The 20,987-nt window shown below is 49.5% G+C and overlaps 1 protein-coding gene across 1 annotated transcript in view; it reads right to left on the bottom strand.

The window, feature by feature from the left end:
• Positions 1–20,987, bottom strand: part of si:dkey-22o22.2 (neural-cadherin) — a 389,498-nt gene that overhangs the window by 163,618 nt on the left and 204,893 nt on the right. The window contains exons 4-5 of the mRNA XM_038808999.1: positions 15,095–15,299; positions 3,346–3,457 (exon numbers count right to left, since the gene is read on the bottom strand). Of these exons, the coding sequence (XP_038664927.1) occupies positions 3,346–3,457; positions 15,095–15,299 (317 nt within the window). The remainder of the gene's footprint in view (positions 1–3,345; positions 3,458–15,094; positions 15,300–20,987) is intronic.

Here is a 20,987-nt window from a genome sequence, read left to right on the forward strand (position 1 = left end):
GATGTTCCTGATGGTGGGGGTGTCCAGAACCAGGGATCACGGTCTGAGGTTATGGCGTAGACTATTTAGGACTTAGATGAGGAGAAATTTCTTCACCCAGAGTGGTGAGCTGTGGAATTTGCTGCAACAGAAAGTAGTTGAGGCCAAAACTTGTACGTTTTGTATGTTTTCCAGAAGCAGTTAGAACAGCACGGTAGCATAGTGGTTAGCACTGTTGCTTCACAGTGCCAGGGTCCCAGGTTCGATTCCCGACTTGGGTCACTGTCTATGCGGAGTCTGCACCTTCTCCCTGTGTCTGCGTGGGTTTCCTCCGGGTGCTCTGGTTTCCCTCCACAAGTCTCGAAAGATGTGCTGATAGGTGAATTGGACATTCTGAATTCTTCCTCTGTGTACCTGTACCTGAACCCGAACTAGGTGCCTGAGTGTGACGACTAGGCGATTTTCACAGTAACCTCATTGCACTATTAACGTATGTCCTACTTGTGACAATAATAAAGATTATTATTGGTACTTGTGCCAAAGGGGTTCAAAGGGTATTGGGGGGGGGGGGGGGGGGGGGGGGGAAAGGGGGGGATCAGGCTATTGCATTGGATGATTAGCCTTGATCATGATGAATGGTGGGGGAAGCAGGGCATGCTCTAAGGGCCAAAAGGCCTCCTTATGCTCCTATTTTCTATGTTTCTATGTAAGTGACTGAGTCATTCGGCTCAATGAGTCCTGGCTGACTCGGCACAGCAATCCGGTGCAGCTCCATTGCCCTGCAGCCCTGAAAGTTTATTTCCCTCAAATGTCTGTCCAATTTCCATTTGAAATCATTAATTGCCTCTGCTTCCCCCACTCTCATCAACAGAAGATTCCAGGTCATTACCACTCACTGAGTAAAAAAGTTCATCCTTGCATTCCCCTGTATTTTTGCCCTGAACTTTCAATCATTGTCCCCAAGGACTTGTACTGATGGGAACAGATTTTCTTTGTTTATTTTATCTAAATTTATCATAATCTTGCACATCTCTATAAAATCTCCTTTGCTCCATGGAGAACATCTCTGCTTCTCCAACCTAACCTTTAACCAAAATCCCTTATCCCAGAACCATTCTGGTAAATCTCGTCTGCAACCTCTCAAGGACCCTCACATCGTTCCTAAAGTGCAGTTGCCAGAACTGAATGCAACACTGTAGTTATGGTCGAACCAGAAACCCTCGAACTGCGCCAAGGAAATTGTAATTTCAGCATCAACTGGCTTTACGCATTGCCGATTGATAATAATTTCAGCAAATTAAATTAAGGGCAGCACGGTAGCACAGTGGTTACCATAGTTGCTTCACAGCTCCAGGGTCCCAGGTTCGATTCCGGCTTGGGTCACTGTCTGTGCGGAGTCTGCACGTCCTCCCCGTGTCTGCGTGGGTTTCCTCCGGGTGCTCTGGTTTCCTCCCACAGTCCAAAGATGTGCAGGTTAGGTGGATTGGCCATGATAAATTGCCCTTAGTGTCCAAAACATGTTAAGTGGGGGTTACTGGATTACGGGGATAGGGTAGATACGTGGGCTTCAGTAGGGTGCTCTTTGTAAGGGCCGGTGCAGACTCGATGGGCCAAATGGCCTCCTTCTGCATTGTAAATTCTATGATCTATGAAATGTCCCAGTTACAAATGGATTACAGCCTAATAAAACACTTTCTGACATGACTCCCCCAAAGTAGATGGAAGTATGGTAGATAATTCAATGGAAGGTGTATCTTAACACTTTGGAAGTGGAAAAAGTTTACACAAGTGATATTTAAATGAGGTCATTATGCAGATGAATTTGCTTCTTCGTTCAATAAGGAGATGAATGGAGGGTACAGGCTCTCCAGCTTCATATATAAGGTAGAAGTCAAGAATATTCATAATTAGTCACTGATCCAAGAGGTGTTAAAATATAGAGCAAATCTTTTAACTGTATAAATTAACCAAATTAATGTGTTTTCACTGTTTATCACAACTGATTAAATTATCATTTTGCTTCATCCTGGTCAGGTTATAGCAGTCAACACACATAAAACAAATTTGGAAGCCCAGAAATGAATGTTTGTTAGCTACCTGCATTCTGAAACAAGTTTGTGAAGCTTCAACCATGTTCCTCGTGGGCATCATTCCACAGCTTAAGCTAATCTTCATTTAAGAGCAATTAGCATTAACTTGTTGATCATTCAGAAAGATGATGAAGCGTTGGTATAGAAAGTTGAAGGCACCATGGTTGGGTCTGAATCACATTATCAGGACAGAATGAAGGAAGTTTGACCATGCAATGAACAAAGCCTGACCTGGGAGCGATTAATGCTGCCGCTGGTTGCCTGAGAATACAAAATGTCCTATTTCACAGGATGAATTTTGCTTTTTTAAAACAAATTTAGAGTACCCAATTCATTTTTTCCAATTAAGGGGCAATTTAACATGGCCAATGCACCTACCCTGCACATAGAATCATAGAATCGTAGAATTTACAGTGCAGAAGGAGGCCATTCGGCCCATCGAGTCTGCATCGGCTCTTGGAAAGAGCACCCTACCCAAGTACACACCTCCACCCCATCTCCATAACCCAGTAACCCCACCTAACACTAAGGGCAATTTTGGACAATAAGGGCAATTTATCATGGCCAATCCACCTAACCGGCACATCTTTGGACTGTGGGAGGAAACCGGAGCACCCGGAGGAAACCCACGCACACATGGGGAGAAAGTGCAGACTCCGCACCGACAGTGACCCAAGCCGGGAATCGAACCTGGGACCCTAGAGCTGTGAAGCAATCTTTGGATTGTGGGGGCGAAACCCACGCGTACACAGGGAGAGTGTGCAAACTGCACACGGACAGTGACCCAGAGCCGGGATCGAAACTGGGACCTAGGCGCCGCAGTCCCAGTGCTAATCCACTGCGCCACATGCCGCCCTGCACTGTGACATGTTATTGTGTAAGCAAATGCAGCAGCCACATTGGACACAGAAAGATCCCACAGCCAACGATAATGTAATCTGTTTTTAACTGGTTTTAAGAGAGAACACAATAACAACTCTATGTGTATCTTCAAATACTTCTGTAAGTACTTTAAAATCCACCTGAACAGATGGACACTGCTTTGAACAAACACTTCCTCAGCACTCAGTGGATTGTCAGTCCCAAATATGCAGCCAAATCCTGGAGGGGTGTAACCTCACTACGTTCTAATTCGGAAGCAAGTGTGAGCTAAGGTGATACAACCATCCACTCCAAGTTGATACTGAAGTAAATAAAACGTCAGGTACTCCATGGCTGGGAGCAACATGCACAATAATAATCTTGAATTTTTTTTTAAGCAGAGCATATGCACAACCTTGCAGTAAAGAGGTGCCAATAGGGATATCTTCAGGAATGTTGTCACGGCTGTAGATGGAATGCAGGAACTCTGGAGTGCAGTCATTTTCATCAGTGATGTGAATTACTACCTGGAAAATAATTGTCAAAAGATAGAAATCAGGAATCCTCAGAAGCAAAAGTGACATAAAATGGACCTTAGTTAATCTAAAAAGAATGACCATGTACAATTGCTGCACTAGCATCTCTATCAGTAACAAATTAGCAACGAAATGCAAAAGGCCTGGTTAAAGGAGCAGTGCCCTCTCTCACCAGACGTTCAGTCTAAATACGGACAAGGGAATGAGAAAAACAATGGGGATACAGACAAATTACCACATTAGAAGATTTATATTATCAGTAAAGAATAATGTACTAGATATTGTTGCATTCTAACATTTCAGTGAGTGACAATAATGGACCATGAACCTTTCAGATAATATGTCAAACTTTGTAAGAATAAAAATTAATTGGAACAGGAATCTATGACATTATGATATGGTTTCTAATCAATAATGGCATCAAGGGTTATGGGGTTAAGGCAAGAAAGTAGAGTGAGGATTAGCATATCAGATCAGTCATGATCTTATTGAATGGTGGAGCAGACTCGATGGGCTGAATGGCTACTTCTGCTCCTACATCTTATGTGATTTCAGTCAACACATATTGAAAGTTTTGGGGTCTTTATTTTGCGTAATCTTCCCTACCCATTTACAGCATTGCTGATTCAGCTGCCCAAGCTTAAAAGAGGAAAGAGAGGGAGGAAGGTGGAAGGTGGAAGGTCTGAGTTTAGGGCCTAAGAGGCTTAAGGCACAGCCATCATTGATGGAGCGTTTAAAATCAAGGATGCACGAGATGTCAGAACTTGAGAAGTGCGGATAACTTGGAGGGCTGGAGATTACAGAATCATGGAAGTGCCACTGAGGGATTTGAAAACAGGGATGTTTAAAATCAAAGCTAATTGGGTGTCATACATGTGGCTGGTCTCTGGTCGCCGACGGCAAAATCGCGTTTAGCTATCAGCCGGAGAATGAAAGTTTCCGACCAAATCGGGGGAGGCACCGCTTTCGCGATGCTCCGCCCCCTCCAAAGCGGCGTACTCGGTGGGAGAATGCCGTGTGGCGTATCGACGGCCTCAGGACGTTGCCTGAGGCCCGCCCCCGATGCTCCGCCCCCGACCGGCCGAGTTCCCGATGGCGTCGGTCGCGTGTGGTCTCATCCAGCGTCGCCACAGTCGGGGGAGGGCAAATCCGCAGGCAGGGAGAGACTTTATCAGGGGCTGGGGGCACTGTGGGGGGGGGGGGGGGGGGGGGGGGGGGGGGTGGTCCGCCATGTAGCATAGCGCGGCTGGTGCAGGCCGCTGCCGTGCACATGCGCGGCCACAGACCTGGCAACACTCCGGGCCATATCGGCAGCTAGAGCTGGGTGCTCTACACTACAGGCAACCGGAGGATCAGTGGCTGTTTTACGCCATTTTTTCTGCCATAAAACGCCACCATTCTCATGCCGCCGTGGGGACATAGCCTCAGAATCGGAGAATCCAGCCCATTGTTTTTGCATGATGTCGCTAAGATGCAGCATGCAGGCCGTCCCAGAGACATCTGTGTGGGAGTGGGAAGTGAATCCATTGGTGGAGACTTTTGGCACTAATTATATAGATAAGAATGGAAGCAGGCCAGTGCAGTACCATCCTACTGGGTGACAATGAAGAGGCATTTGAGGGGGTTGCCTGAGCAAACTGTGTCACAGGCTGCAGACAAGTCAAGAAGGATGAAGAAAGACAGTTGCCTTTGTCACAGTCACATGGGATGTCATTTATGACCTTGATAAGAGTCTTTTTAGTACTGGGGAAGGGGGAAGCTCCCTGATTGGAAAGGTTCAAACTTGGGTTGGGGGAAAGACGGGCATGAATTTGGGAGGTGACATTGAAGTTTGGAGATGGGGTGGTAATTTGCAAGGACAGTGGAGAGTCAAGAGTTTATTTCATGAGTATAGGGGTGATGGGGTTGGTGGCAGCAGCATTGGGGATAAGAACGTTGGAACCTGAGGAAAGAGAACATTAATTGTCAGCTAACACAAAGAGCCAGCAAGGGAAGTTGGGTGGTTGGTAGTTCAGTGGGAACAGAGTCGAGAGAGGAGGAGGTGGTCCCCATGGCCAAGGTAAGCTTGGAGCGACATGAGGGGAGGCAGGAGAGAACCTGCCGAAAGATAGAGGATCATGTCTAGGGCAGGGGGAACCTAGGGGACGTTTGACCAGTGGGCTAGGGGAAGGGAGGAAGCGACAGAGGCAGCTGATCAAATCATTTCCATCTTGGTGACAAAGAAATCCATGAGCTCCTTGATGTTGTTGCCAAATTAAATGGCTAATTGGAATATCAGGTAATGGAATATTATCCATCAGCTGTGATACTGTACCAGCTTTAGCAGAGGAAGAGGAAGAGAAAAATCATATTGATCAATATTAGTAAAATCAATATATGAAAATGCTTGCATGAAGTTCCTCTGTCCACTATTTGAATTAAGACGTTCATTAAAATAGCAAAAAAAACAAATACCAGCTAAATTTCTTAAACCATCTATCACAGATATCACTCAATGCAATTTCAACCCTCCTGTGACCTAGTCAGTGGATGTGAATTTCCTTAGAGTTATTCTTCCTCGGCCGTCGTTGGAAGCAAGGTGAAAATCCTGCTTCGGCATCAGCAGAGATTCTACCACACTGCTGGAGAAGTTATAGTAGTGAAGCAGGATCAGCACTGTAGAAGTTTCTGGATTGCATTCCAAATTCATCAGAAATAATACTTACACACAAAACAACACTTTTTAATAAATTCTTTAAAAAGATCAATACGGAAGTATATTTCACACTGTGTTATCTAATTTCACAGAAACGAACTGCAATTAATTTGAGCTATAAATATCTTAAATAATTTCTGTTGAATAATTCAGATTTTTAAAAAACATTTTTCAATGATGAGCAGTCACCAGCATAACTAAGAAGAGCGTGATTAGAGATGGATATTTGCATGCATGGTTCAAAGATCCTGTTCAGCTAACTTTCAACCCCTTGCCTCCTTCCAGAATGTCCTTCGGCCATTCAAATTAGCTACTAATTTTCAATGGTGAACTGAGCCAAGTCAAGCCTTATGTCTTGTTAGTGACAGATGCTCAGAATACTGGGCTGGGATGGGGGGGGAAGAGGAGACGGGATAAAGCATTTTGCCCGCCTCACCCTAAACAAGCGGACTGACTTGCCTCTTGCCCGCTTAACATAAACACTCTTGAGCACTAAAAGTGTACATCTCTTTGTCACACAATATCGTCAAAAGATAAATCTGTGAATAATACAAACTGCCTTTTGTTTTGCCATGAATCGCTAACCAAACTGCAAAAGTCTCAATTCCATGCATGTTGCTGTGGGACACACTGGGCAGGGGCGAAAACAAAAGTGATCTACAGGGTTGGATAAAACATGATTACATCCATTTTGCTATTTAATTTTTATTAATCCAATAATTAAAATTTCTCACTCCGGAGAAAAGAACTTTAATCAAAATCATTCGGAACACAAAATACTGTTCTTCAACCCAAATGGCAAATAATTTCATTAAAATCGGCTGAGAAAGTCTCAGCTACCCATTTAGTTCAAACATCAAATGCTGGAGCATTTTACTACAGGATTACTGGCACTTTCATGTGTGGATTCCACAGATGGTATTAATATTAGAAGAAAGTGAGTCTATTAATCAGTATCACAACAGCTTGAGAGCAGGCTTAGACCAGCTCTAGGGTGATTCCTCGCACAAAGTCTCATCAGAGACTCCATGTTTGTTGCTGTGGCAATGTACATCACCCTTCTGCGGAAACTGCTTAAACTTGGCTTCCTGTTTCTAACAAACTATTGATTGGAAATAGCCATTGTTTACACCCCTTATTGAGATTTAAAAACAGGAAGGCAAAGAGCCGCATTTCTGCCACAAACTTTGTTGTGGAAGTTGCGCAGGGACTTTGATCACACTTTTAAAAAATTTCCAGGCTTGGCGCACCCACCTCAGCAAGATTCCTATAAGTGGCGGGATTCTCCGTCCTGGGATACCCGGATCGCATTCCCGATGGGATGGAGAATCAAGGTGTCGGGGCAAAATCAGGATCGACGCCGGGGGCTGACCCGATTGTGATGCTCCGACCCTTTGCCGGCGGGAACGAGGTCCACGCCCCTGTGCCATCACGGCAATGCAAATGGATCTAATGACTGCCTCACAACCTTTAAAAAGTATGTGGATCAGGTGGCACAGCGGCGCAGTAGTTAGCACTGCTGCCTCATGGCGCTGAGGACCCAGGTTCGATCCCGGCCCTGGGTCACTGTCCATGTGGAGTTTGCACATTCTCCCCGTAATTGTGGGGGTTTCACCCCCACAATCCAAAGATGTGCAGGGTAGGGGGACTGGCCAAGCTAAATTGTCCCTTGATTGGAAACAAAAATGACTTGGTACGTTTAAAAAAAATTTTTTTTAAGTATTTGGATGAACATTCGAAATGTCATTGTATTCCAAGTCTATGGGAAATTAGGATTAGTGTCGATTTGGTGTAGTTTTGTCAATGCAGACTCAATGGGCAGAAGAACCTCTTCTGTAAGTGTGACTCTATGGCTCTAAAATGGTCGCCCACTGTTACTTCATCCGCCTGCTCAGCTTCATTTCCTAGATCTAAATCTAGAACTCCCCCACCCCCGATATTCAGGTAGCTGAAGACCCCAATTATTACTGTCTTTGCACTCAGAAATAAACTTACCTCTTTGCTCTTCTAACTCCTTCCACTATTTGGGGGTCTATGTTACACTCCTCACACTATTTTAGTTCTGAGGTCAACCCATATGGCTCATTTGATACTTCATTTAGTATCATCACTCCTCACAGCTGTAAGTTTTTCTTTATCCAGTAATGCTACACTCCAACTTTTCTCTAACCCTCTCTATTGTGCCTGAAAACTCTAAATCCAAGAATGTTCAGCTGTTGCTTTTGACCCTCTTTAAGCCAAGTTTCCATTATAGTGGTGATATCGGGCGGAATTCTCCGACCTCCCGCAGGGTCGGGGAATCGCCCGGGGCCGGCATAAATCCGCCCCCGCCATGGCCGGAATTCTTGGGGATTGGCAGGGGTGGGAATCGCGCCCCGCCAGTCTGCGGGCCCCCTGCGCCGGTCGGCGGGCCCCCCGCGGCGAATCTCCGGCCCGCGATGGCCCAAAGTTCTGCCGCTGTCAGGCCTCTCCCGCCAATGTGGTTTAAACCAACTCTGTGCCGGCGGGAGCAGGCGGCACGAGCGGGCCCCAGGGTCCTGGGGGGGGGCGTGGGGCGATCGGACCCCGGGGGGTGCTCCCACGGTGGCCTGGCCCGCGATCGGGGCCCGCCAATTGGCGGGCGGGCCTGCGCCGTGGGGGCACTCTTTTTCTTCCGCCGCCATCATGGCCTCCACCATGGCAGAGGTGGAAGAGACCCCCTCCACCGCGCCGGTGGTGACATCAGCGGCCGCTGACGCTCCGGCACATGCGCGGACTCACGGCGACCGGCGAAGGCCATTCGGCCAGCTCCGACGCCGATCGGCGTGGCGCCAAAGGCCGTTGGCGCCAGTCGGCAGAGCGGGGCCCACTCCGGCGCGGTCCTAGCCCCTAAAGGTGCTGAGAATTCCGCACCTTTGGGGAGGCCCGACGCTGGAGTGCTTGGCGCCACTCCACTACGCCGGGATCCCCCGCCCCACCGGGTAGGGGAGAATTTCGCCCATCATCTGGAATTAAAAGTCTAAGGATGACCACAAAACCATTGCTGATTGTTATGAAAAGCCCATCAGGTTCACCAATGTCTGGGAGGGAAGAAAATCTGGCCTTTTTTGGTCTGGTCTACATGTGACTCCAGATCACAGTAATGTGTTTGACTTTTAATGCTCTCTAGAATGGCTAGCAAGGCAGTCAGTTGTAATAAACCGCTGAATATGATTCAATAAAGAATGCAACTCGGGCAGCACGGTGGCACAGTGGTTAGCATCGCTGCCTACGGCGCTGAGGACCCGGGTTTGAATCCCGGCCCTGGGTCACTGTCCGTGTGGAGTTTGCACATTCTCCCCGTGTCTGCGTGGGTTTCACCCCCACAACCCAAAGATGTGCAGGATAGGTAGATTGAACACTCTAAATTGCCCCTTAATTGGAAAAAATAATTGGGTACTCTAAATTTATTTAAAAAAAGAATGCAACTCGACAGATAACCTCGCATTGACCTAGGTGCCGGAAATGACAACAGAAATCTCAGAGCTGCTGATCCTGTAAAGTCTTCCTTAATAAGTTCTCGGGCCTTGTGCCAAAATTGGGAGCGCTGTCTCACAGACTTGTCAAGCGATAGCCTGAAATACTCATCCTCGGGGAACCATACCTTACAGACAATGTCTTAGACACAACCATCATTATTCATGAACATGTCCTGTCCCATCAGCATGACAGACCCATCAAAGGTAGCGACATAATAGTACACAGTCGGGACAGAGTGACCCTGGGAGTCCTCATCAGCTCTAGACCACATGAAGTCTCATGGCATCAGGTCAAACATGGGCAAGGAAACCTGCTGATTACCATGTTCTGCCTTGCCCCACCCATCTCTCAGCTGATGAATTAGTACTACAATATATTCCAGTGCTCAGTACTTGTGGAGATGAAGTCCCATCCTCACACTGAGCTTACCCTCCATTGTGTTGTGTGGCACCGTGCTAAATGGGATAGGGGGGTTTAGCACCCATTTTTAGCTGGTTTTGCACAGGGCTAAATCGCTGGCTTTGAAAGCAGACCAAGGCAGGCCAGCAGCACGGTTCAATTCCCGTACCAGCCTCCCCGAACAGGCATCGGAATGTGGCGACTAGGGGCTTTTCACAGTAACTTCATTTGAAGCCTACTTGTGACAATAAGTGATTTTCATTTCATTTCATTTCATAGATTTCAAACAGATCTAGCAACTCAAAATTGGGCAACCTTGAAGTGCTGTACGCCACCAGCAGCAGCAGAATCGTATACACCTACAATCTGTAAATTCAAAGCCCAGCATATCCCCCTCGCTACTATTACCACCAAACCAGGAGATCAACCCTGGTTTAATAAAGAGTGCAGGAGGGCATGTCAGGAGCAACAGTAGGTGTAGCTAAAAATGATGTGTCAACCTGGTGAAACCACAACACAGAACTACTTGCATTCTAAACAGCATGAGCACCAAGTAATAGACAGGGCTGAGAAACTCCACAATCATTGGATGAGATCTAAGCTCTGCAGTCCTATTACATCCTGTCGTGAATGGCGGTGGACAAATCAACAACTCACAGGAGGAGGAGGCTCCGAATCCTAAATGATGGAGGAGCCCAGCACATCAGTTCAAAGGATCAGGTTGAAGCATTTGCAACGATCTTCAGCCAAAAGTACCGAGTGGATGATCTATCTCAGTCTCCTGAAGAGGTCCCCAAACATCACAGGTGTCAGTCTTCAGTCAATTCGGTTCACTCCACATAATATCAAGAAGCAGCTGAAGGCACTGGACACCGCAAAGGCAATGGGCCCTGACAATAATTCAGCAATCGTACTGAAGACTTCTGCTCCAGAACATTCCCCACCTTTGACAAGCTGTTCCATTAGAGCAACAACACTGGCATCTACCCGGCAATGTGGAAAATTGCCCAGGTATGTCCTGTACACAAAAAGGAGAAATCCACCCTGGCCAATTACTGCCCTATCAATCTATTCTCGATCATCAGTAAAGTGATGGATGGGGTAATTAAGTGTTGCCAAGCGCCAGTTGCTCAACGATACCCTGCTCACTGATGTTCAGCTTCGGTTCCGCCAAGGGTCACTCAGCTCCTGACCTCATTACAGCTTTGGTTCAAACGTGGCCAAAAGAGCTGAATGCCAGAGGTGAGGCAAAAGTGACTAAAAGTGACTACCCTTAATATCGAGGCCACATTTGACTGGGTATGGCATCAAGAAACCCTAGCAATACTGGAGTCAATGGAAATCAGGAGGGAAATTGTTTGTTGTTTGTTGACGGTAACACAGTGGGTAGCACTGTTACTTCACAGCACCAGGGTCCCGGGTTAAATTCCCGGCTTGAGTCAGTGTCTGTGTGGAGTCTGCACGTTCTCCCTGTGTCTGCGTGGGTTTCCTCTGGGTGCTCCGGTTTCCTCCCACAAGTCCCAAAAGATGTACTGTTAGGTAATTTGGACATTCTGAATTCTCCCTCTGTGTACCCGAACGGGCGCCGGAATGTGGCGACTAGGGGCTTTTCACAGTAACTTCATTGCAGTGTTTTTCTTTTTTTCTTTTTAATAAATTTAGATTACCCAATTATTTTTTTCTATTAAGGGGCAATTTAGCGTGGCCAATCCACCTAACCTGCACATCTTTGGGTTGTGGGGGCGAAACCCACGCAGACACGGGGAGAATGTGCAAACTCCACACGGACAGTGACCCAGAGCCGGGATCGAACCTGGGACCTCAGCGCCGTGAGGCGGTTGTGCTAACCACTAGGCCACCGTGCTGCCCACTTCATTGCAGTGTTAACGTCAGCCTACTTGTGACAATAAAGATTATATTATTAAAATTATACCGAGCACAAAGGAAGATGTGGTTGTGGTTGTTGGAAGTCAGTCATCTCAGTTCCAGAACATTACTGGAGGAGTTCTCAAGGTAGCGTCCTAGGCCCAAACATCTTCAGCTGCTTCATCAATTACCTTCTTTCCAGTCATTAGGTTGGATGTGGGGATGTTCACTAACAAATGCAAAATATTCAGCACATTTGAGGCTCCTCAGATATGAAACAGTCTATGTCCAAATAAAGCAAGAGCTGGACAATATTCAGGCTTGGGCTGACAAGTGGCAAATAACATTCATGCCACACGAGTGCCAGGGAAGGACCATTTCCAACTACAGAGAATCTAACCATCGTCCCTTGATATTCAATGGCATTACAATTGCTGAATCCTCTACTATCAACATCTTGGAGGTTACCACTGACCAGAAATTAAACTGAACTAGCCATATAAATACTTTGGCTACAAGAGTGAAATGAAAATCGCTTATTGTCACGAGTAGGCTTCAATGTGCGTCAGAGGCTGGGAATCCTGTGGCAGGTAACTCTTCTGATGACTCCCCAAAGCCTGTCCACCATAAGGCACAATTCAGCAGTGTGATGGAATACCCTCCACCTGCCTGGATGAGTGGTGTTCCAACATTCAAGAAGCTCGACACCAGCCAGGACAATGCAACCTGCTTGCTGACACCCCTTCCACAAGTATTCAATCCCTCCAACATCAATGCACAGAGAAGCAGTGTGTACTATCTACAAGATCCACAGCAGAATCACACCAAGGCTCCTGACACACCACCTTCAAAACCCACAACCAGTACCATCTAGAAGGACAAGGGCAGTGAACCCTCTCCCCTTCCCGTAGCACCTCACCATGCAAGTGCAGGAGATGCCACACCTGCCCTTTTACCTCCACCCTTCCCACTTTCCAAGGCAGAAACACTCCATCCAGGTGAAATGGAAATTTACTTGTGCTTCCAATTTAGCACATTTGCTGCTCACATGGTGGTCTACTCAAACTGGAGAGACCCAATATAGATTGGATGATGCTTGGCTGAACTCTTCACTCAGTTCGCAAGCATGTCTCTGTCTGATCACTTGCCAATTTTCTTCACACTCCCACTCTGATTTCTCTGCCCTTTGTGTCCTACATTGTTCAAATGAAGCTCAAGGAACAGTGGGCGAAATTCACCCCTGCCCGGCGGGGCGGGGGGTCCCAGCGTAGCGGAGTGGCGCCAACCACTCCGGCGTCGGGCCTCCCCAAAGGTGTGGAATTCTCAGCACCTTTAGGGGCTACGACCGCGCCGGAGTGGGCCCTGCTCCGCCGACTGGCGCCAACGGCCTTTGGCGCAACTCCGCCCGGCGTCGGAGCTGGCCGAAAGGCCTTCGCCGGTCGGCGTGAGTCCGTGCATGTGCCGGGAGCGTCAGCGGCCGCTGATGTCACCACCCGCGCATGCGCGGTGGAGGGTGTCTCTTCCACCTCTGCCATGGTGGTGGCGGAAGAAAAAGAGTGCCCCCACAGCACAGGCCCGCCCGCCGATCGGTGGGCCCCGATCACGGGCCAGGTCATCGTGGGGGCACCCCCCGGGGTCCGATCGCCCCGTGCCCCCCCTCCCCCCCCAGGACCCGCTCGCACCGCCTGCTCCCGCCGGCACAGAGGTGGTTTAAACCACGTCGGCGGGAGAGGCCTGACAGCGGCAGGACTTCGGCCCATCGCGGGCCGGAGAATCGCCACGGGGGACCCGCCGACCGGCGATGCGCAATTCCTGCCGATTCCCGGGTGGTGGAGAATTCCGGCCTCGGTGGGTCGGGATTTACGCTGGCCCCGGGCGATTCCCCAACCCTGCGCGGGGGGGGGGGGGGTCGGAGAATTCCGCCCAGTATCTTGTATGTCGATTAGACACTCTGCAACCTTCCAGACTCAACGCGCGTTCAATAATTTCAGGTCATAACCATCGCTCCCTAGTTTTCACAAAGAAACTGGTCATGATGATTCTGCTTTATCCATTTATATCTCCTCATAGAACATAGAACATAGATCATAGAACAGTACAGCACAGAACAGGCCCTTCGGCCCTCGATGTTGTGCCGAGCAATGATCACCCTACTCAAACCCACATATCCACCCTATACCCGTAACCCAACAACCCCCCCCCCCCCATTACTTTTTTTAGGACACTACGGGCAATTTAGCATGGCCAATCCACCTAACCCGCACATCTTTGGACTGTGGGAGGAAACCGGAGCACCCGGAGGAAACCCACGCACACACGGGGAGGACGTGCAGACTCCACACAGACAGTGACCCAGCCGGGAATCGAACCTGGGACCCTGGAGCTGTGAAGCATTTATGCTAACCATGGGCCATCAATTATTTTTCTTACTTGTTCCATTACTATCCATGGTACCTTACACAAGCATCCCTTTTGTTTTTTGTTTTTTTTATAAATTTAGTGTACCCAATTCATTTTTTCCCAATTCAGGGGCAATTTAGCATGTTCGGTCCACCTATCCTGCACATCTTTGGGTTGTGGGGGTGAAACCCATGCAAACACGGGGAGAATGTGCAAACTCCACACGAGCAGTGACCCAGAGCCAGGATCGAACCTGGGACCTTGGCGCTGTGAGGCAGCAGGGCTAACCCACTGAGCCACCGTGCTGCTAAGCATCCCTTTTGTAATTCACTCTCTCCCATCTTCCATCCAAGCTATTTTGCTCTTTTATACCTCTTTTCCTGACTCAGAATTTGCTTAAAACTTGTTACATCTCAAAATGTTTCAGTTCTGATGAAAGATGGTTACATTCTGTTCCTCTCTCCGCAGAGGATGCCAGACCTGCTGAGTATTTCGAACATTTTCCGTTTTTATTTCAGCTTTCCAGCATTCTTTGCTTTTGTGTTAAATGTGACTAATTCCACAGCTCCAATCATAAGGAATATAATCCCTATGACAAACTTTATTACAAAAGATAAATGCAGTCTGCATTTCTGATGTGTGACAATATTCTTCCCTCTCTGTTTTGCTGTCTCTGCCTTGCTGGAAAGCTGTATGTGAGAAAGCAGAGGACATGTTTAAGTAAATAGGGCTGTAAATTATTCAAATGACTCCTGCTTGCCAAATCATACCTCGGTGACGCTGCTGAGCCCCGTGCCAGCTTCCAGCACCCGCACCAGTAAATGGTAGAGGTGATGTTCACTTTCAAAATCAATGCTGTGTATTAGGCTCAGCTCCCCATTGTCCTGATTGATGCTGAACAGACTGTTGGGATTGATCAGCAAGGAGTACGACAGAGGCTTCTTCTGGAATGAAATGGCTTCCACAACTGTCAATCTGTTAAAAAGAAGACACAAACAATAATAGAAAATATCTCATATGTGACTAGAGGCCTTCCTTAAACACTAAACATGAACCCCAAACTGTTTCATTAATGAACGTGTGCAAAATCTAGAACATCATTTTTCAACTGATCAGAAGATCCGCATTTTCTTTCCTCATTTTAACAGTATAAATTATAGCCATGGAATATTGTGTCAGTGGCTCGTATTTCCAGTTGATAATGACATACGCTACCATAAGTTTCATTATACTAAGAAATGTTCTTCCCTAACGGGCCATTGAAAAATTTCAAGGCTGAGTTAGATAGATTTTGATTCTCTACTTAACATAAATGGCCCACATCCTGAGACCCCCCAGCATCACAGATGCCAGTCATCAGCTAATTTGATTCACTCCACATGATGTCAAGAAATGGCTGAAGGCACTGGATACAGCAACGGCTATGGGCCCAGACAACCTCCTGGCTATAGTACTTGTGCTCCACAACTACCATGTCACAGCTAAGCTGTTCCACTATGGCGGAAATACTGGCATCTGTCCCACAATGTGGAAAATTGTCCAGGTAAATGCTGCCCACTAGAAGCAGGACAAATCCAATCCAGTCAATTATTACCCCATCAGTCTACTCTCAATCATCACCAAAGTGATGGAAGGTGTCACTGAGTGTGCTTTCAAGTGGCAGTTGCCCAGCCAAACCTGCTCAGTTTGGGTTCTGCTGGGACACTTGGCTCCTGAATTCATACAGCCATGGTGCAAACATGGAGAAAAGAGCTGAACTCAAAAGATGCGGTGAGAGTGATTATCCTTCCCTCGAGGCACCATTCGGTAGAGTGTGACATCAAAGAACCTTCGCAAAATTTAAGTCAATGAGATCTAGGGTTATTGTGACCACAAGCAGTCCACACGAGAGGCGTGAAGAAACTGGTTATTTATTATATAAGTAACGATTCACATGATGTACACAGGTCCCCAGGGCCGGCTCAAGGTACCGGCAACTCGGGCAGTTGCCCGGGGCGCCATGTGCTAGGGGGCGCCATTCAGTGGCCGAAAGGTTGTAAGATTCTAAGGACGATCTGCGCATTTGCAACATGTTGCCTCCGCTTGATGGCAGCTACGCATGCTCAGTACCTGCCCACGCGCAGCCCGGAGTCACGTGGGGTGCTCCTTCAGCCCCGGCCCCGCCCCCTGTGCGGCCGCCTGCCGGTGTGGTTCAGCCGCTGGCGGCTGCTCAGTGTCTGTGTGAGGCAGTGGCTGCACGGAGGGTCCTCGGAGGGAGGAGGGCCGCCGAGGGGAGCAGGAAAAGGCTATCCGCAGCGGGGAAAGGTGATGGAGCGCAGCGCTGGAGGCCTTTAAAATTGGCACTTGTAAGGGCGCCGAAGGTCAGCTTGCCCGGGGCGCCAGCAACCCTAGGGCCGCTGCTGCAGGTCCCAGTTGGGACTTCTCTGTTTGGTTCCCACTCAAACCGAGCTTTTACATATAGTGTCCATTACTCCGCTGATGGGCATCCGCCCCTCAGCGGAGAAACTCGCACTCACTGAGACTCATGGGGAGACTAATTTGTCTGACCCCGTAGGTCTCGTGCGGGTCATAACAAGGGGCAAAACTCTTCACTGATTGGAATCATAAACAGGACAAAGGAAGATGGTTGTAATCACTGGAGGTCAATCATCTCAGTCCCAGGACGTCACTTCAAGAATTACTGTAATGTCCTGGGCCTAACTACGGACTGAATCATTAAGGACCCTTCGTCACCATAATGTCAGAAGTGGGGATGTTTGCTGAAGATTACACAATATTCAGCATAATTTTTAACTCTTTCATCTACTGAAGCAAATCATGCCCACAGACAGACAGACCTGTGCGATATTCAAGCTTGGGCTAATAATGGCAACACTTTTTCTTCTCGAGCAGTCTCTTGGAACTGAGAATGACTTACTTCCCCTCCTATTTGGTGAGTTCTCAGTTGACTGATAAGTCCAATGTGTGCTCTGTAGACTCTGATTAATGCAGACCAGATGACGCTTGAAGGTTTGGGTAGGTGAATAGTTTGGGGTGTGTGCGCTGCCTCCGACACCTCAACCTAACCTCTGCACGTTCCTCACTAAGGTCGTAGAGCAGGTGGATACAGTGGTTAGGAAGACATATGGTATACTTAAATTTATTAGCCAAGGCATAGAGTTTAAGAGCAGGGAAGTTCTGCTGGAACTGTGTAATACGTTGGTTAGGCCACAGCTAGAATATTGTGTGCAGTTATGGAACCCACAATTTAGGAGGGATGTGATAGTATTGGAAAGGGGAGATTTACCAGAAAGTTGCCAGGGCTGGAGTGTTTTAGTTATGAAGAGGGATTGGATAGGGGACTTCCGGTTGCGGCTATGACCAGCTAAGTCGCACGTTTGGCGGCTCCTGCTACAAAGGTGTTTTCGGGCCGATTGGAGGGCCCCAACGGCGCTGTAAGGACAAATCCCGGTGGGGGAAGGCTCCCTGAGTAGAACCAGACCAACTTTATGGTCGGTACCCGGAGTGGGGTGGTAAAGAAAGCAACAGCAGCTCCCCAAAAAAAGCGGGGGAAGAAGACCAAAATGGCGGCCGGTGGCGCACCCGAGGAATGGAGGAAATGGGCGGAGGAGCAGCAGGCCGCTCTCCTGCGCTTCTTTACGGAGCTGAAAATGGAGCTCTTGGAGTCAATGAATGCGACGACCACCAGGCTGATGGGAGCCCAGGCGACCCAAGAGGCGTCGATTCGGGAGCTGCAGCAGGAGATGACTGCGAGGGAGGAGGAGGCCACGGTCCTCGTAGGAAAGGTAGAGGTGCACGAGGCACTCCACCTGAAATGGCAGGGCCGTTTTGAGGAGCTGGATACCCGAATGAGGCGGAAGAACCTGAGGATCTTGGGCCTGGCAGAAGGCCTGGAGGGGTCAGACCTCCCGGGATACGTAGCAGAAATGCTGAGCTCCCTGATGGGGGCAGGGGCCGTCCCTTCGCCCCTGGAGCTGGAAGAGGCCTACAGGGTCATGGCTAGGAAGCCAAGAGCAAATGAGCCCCCGAGGGCGGTGCTGGTGCGGTTCCAGCGACTCAGCGATCGGGAGAGAGTGCTGGAGTGGGCCAAGAGGGAAAGGAGCAGCAAGTGGGAGAATTCGACGGTGAGGGTCTACCAGGACTGGAGTGCGGAGGTGGCAAAGCGGCGGGCCCGGTACAACCGGACGAAGGCGGTGCTACATGCAAAACGGATCAGGTTCGGAATGCTGCAGCCAGCGCGCTTGTGGGTCACCTACAGGAACCAACACCACTATTTTGAGTCCCCAGAGGAGGCGTGGGCCTTTGTACAGGAAGAGAAACTGGACTCGAATTAGACCCAGGGGATACTTGGCGGCCGTAGCCGCTCGGGTACCTTCAGCTGAACAAGCGGCCTTTTTTTTTTCGGCTGGGTCGGAACTGGGCAACTCTTATTGGAACGGTTTCCTTTTTTTTTCTTCTTTCTTTGTTGGGATCTTGAACTCTTGCTTTGGGTTTTTCTTCTGATGTTTTTTCCCCCCTTTGCCAACTTCCCTTAGTTATTGTTATTGTGGTTATTCATGGTTATTTATGGTTATTTATACTGTTTAGTAGAGGGCGACTGTTAAGTACATTGTTATTTGTTATCTATCTGTTATTTATAATGTTAAGTTGGGGAGGCGGGACGGGGGGGAGAGCAGATCGGGGATATGGGCTCCTAGGGGGGGTTCTTTACAGGCATGGACGGGGACGGGGGTGGAACTGAAGATGGCGGGGTGGGGTGTGGCAGGGCGAAAGCGCGGGCTTTCCTCTGTTTTCCCGCGCGCGGGGCAGAGGAGGGGGGAGGGGAGGAGTGCGGGGCGTGGCTAGCAATGGCGACCTTTCCCGCGTTGGAGCGGGGCCAGGGAGGAGTGGCAAGGGGGGGGAGGCCCCCCCCCCGAGCCGGGGGGAGTCGGAGTGTGGCAGGAGCAGCCGGGTCAGCGTAAACCAGCTGACTTACGGGAGTACGATGGAGGGTACATCGCGGCTAGGAGGGGTCCTAGCCGGGGGGGGGGGGAGAGAGGGGGGTTAGGGAGGGACACCGGGTTGCTGCTGGAAAGACCAGAAACGGGAAGTGGAGGACTGGAGAGGTGGGGGGAGGGGGCCATCGCCATGGGGAGCGGGTCAGAAGGGGAGGGTCGACCCGGGGCGAGCAGGGAACAGGACATGGCTAATCGGCAGGGGAAGGGGGCGGGTCGTCCCGCGACCCGGCTGATCACTTGGAACGTGAGGGGGCTGAATGGGCCGGTCAAGAGATCAAGGGTATTCTCACACCTGAAGGGACTGAAGGCTGATGTAGCAATGTTACAGGAGACCCATTTGAAGGTAGTGGACCAGATTCGCCTGAGAAGGGGGTGGGTGGGATGGTGTTCCACTCTGGATTGGACGTAAAGAACCGGGGGGTGGCGATTCTGGTGGGAAAGAGGGTGTCGTTCGTGGCGGAGGAGGTGGTGGCGGATAAGGAGGGTAGGTATGTGATGGTGAAGGGTAAGCTGCAGGGGGAGAAACTGGTGATGGTCAACGTATATGCCCCGAACTGGGATGACGCGGGTTTTATGAGGCGCCTATTGGGCCTCATTCCGGGACTGGAGGCAGGGGGCTTGATCATGGGGGGGGACTTTAACACAGTGCTGGACCCCGGGTTAGACAGATCGAGCTCAAGGACCAATAGGAGGCCGGCAGCGGCAGAAGTGCTGAGGGGGTACATGGAGCAGATGGGAGGAGTAGACCCATGGAGGTTTGGTAGGCCGAGGGCGAGGGAGTATTCCTTTTTCTCCCACGTCCATAGAGTGTACTCCAGAATCGATTTTTTCGTGTTGAGCAGGGGGCTGATCCCGAGGGTACGGGAAGCTGAGTACTCGGCCATTGCGATCTCTGATCATGCACCACATTGGGTGGATGTGGAAATGGGGGAGGCGCGGGACCAGCGCCCGCTGTGGCGGCTGGATGTGGGGCTGTTAGCGGACGACGAGGTGTGTAAAAGGGTCCGGAAGAGCATTGAGAGCTATCTGGACTTGAATGACACGGGTGAGGTGCAGGTGGGGATGGTCTGGGAGGTCCTGAAGGCAGTGATCAGGGGAGAGCTGATCTCCATAGGGCGCACAGAGAAAGAAAGGAGAGGCAGGAGAGGGAGAGGCTGGTGGGGGAGCTATTGGAAGTGGATAGGAGATATGCGGAGGCACCAGAGGAGGGGCTGCTGGGAGAACGGCGCAGCCTGCAGGTCAAGTTCGACCTGCTGACCACCAGGAAGGCAGAGACGCAGTGGAGAAGGGCACAGGGCGCGGTCTATGAGTATGGGGAAAAGGCGAGCAGGATGCTGGCACACCAGCTTCGCAAACGAGATGCGGCTAGGGAGATTGGGGGAGTGAAGGAGAGGGGCGGGAAGGTAGTGCAGAAGGGGCAAGAAGTGAATGGGGTCTTCAGGGATTTTTACAAGGAGTTGTATCGGTCTGAGCCGCCGACGAGGAGAGGGGGAATGGAGGACTTCCTAAACAAATTGAGGTTCCCAAGGGTCCAGGAGGGGCTGGTAGAAGGGCTGGGGGCGCCAATAGGGCTAGAGGAGCTAGTCAAGGGAATAGGTCAGATGCAAGCGGGGAAGGCGCCGGGGCCAGATGGGTTCCCGGTGGAATTCTACAAGAAAAATGTGGA

This window comes from Scyliorhinus canicula, chromosome 10, assembly GCF_902713615.1.
Source record: "Scyliorhinus canicula chromosome 10, sScyCan1.1, whole genome shotgun sequence".
Taxonomy (NCBI): Eukaryota; Metazoa; Chordata; class Chondrichthyes; order Carcharhiniformes; family Scyliorhinidae; genus Scyliorhinus; species Scyliorhinus canicula.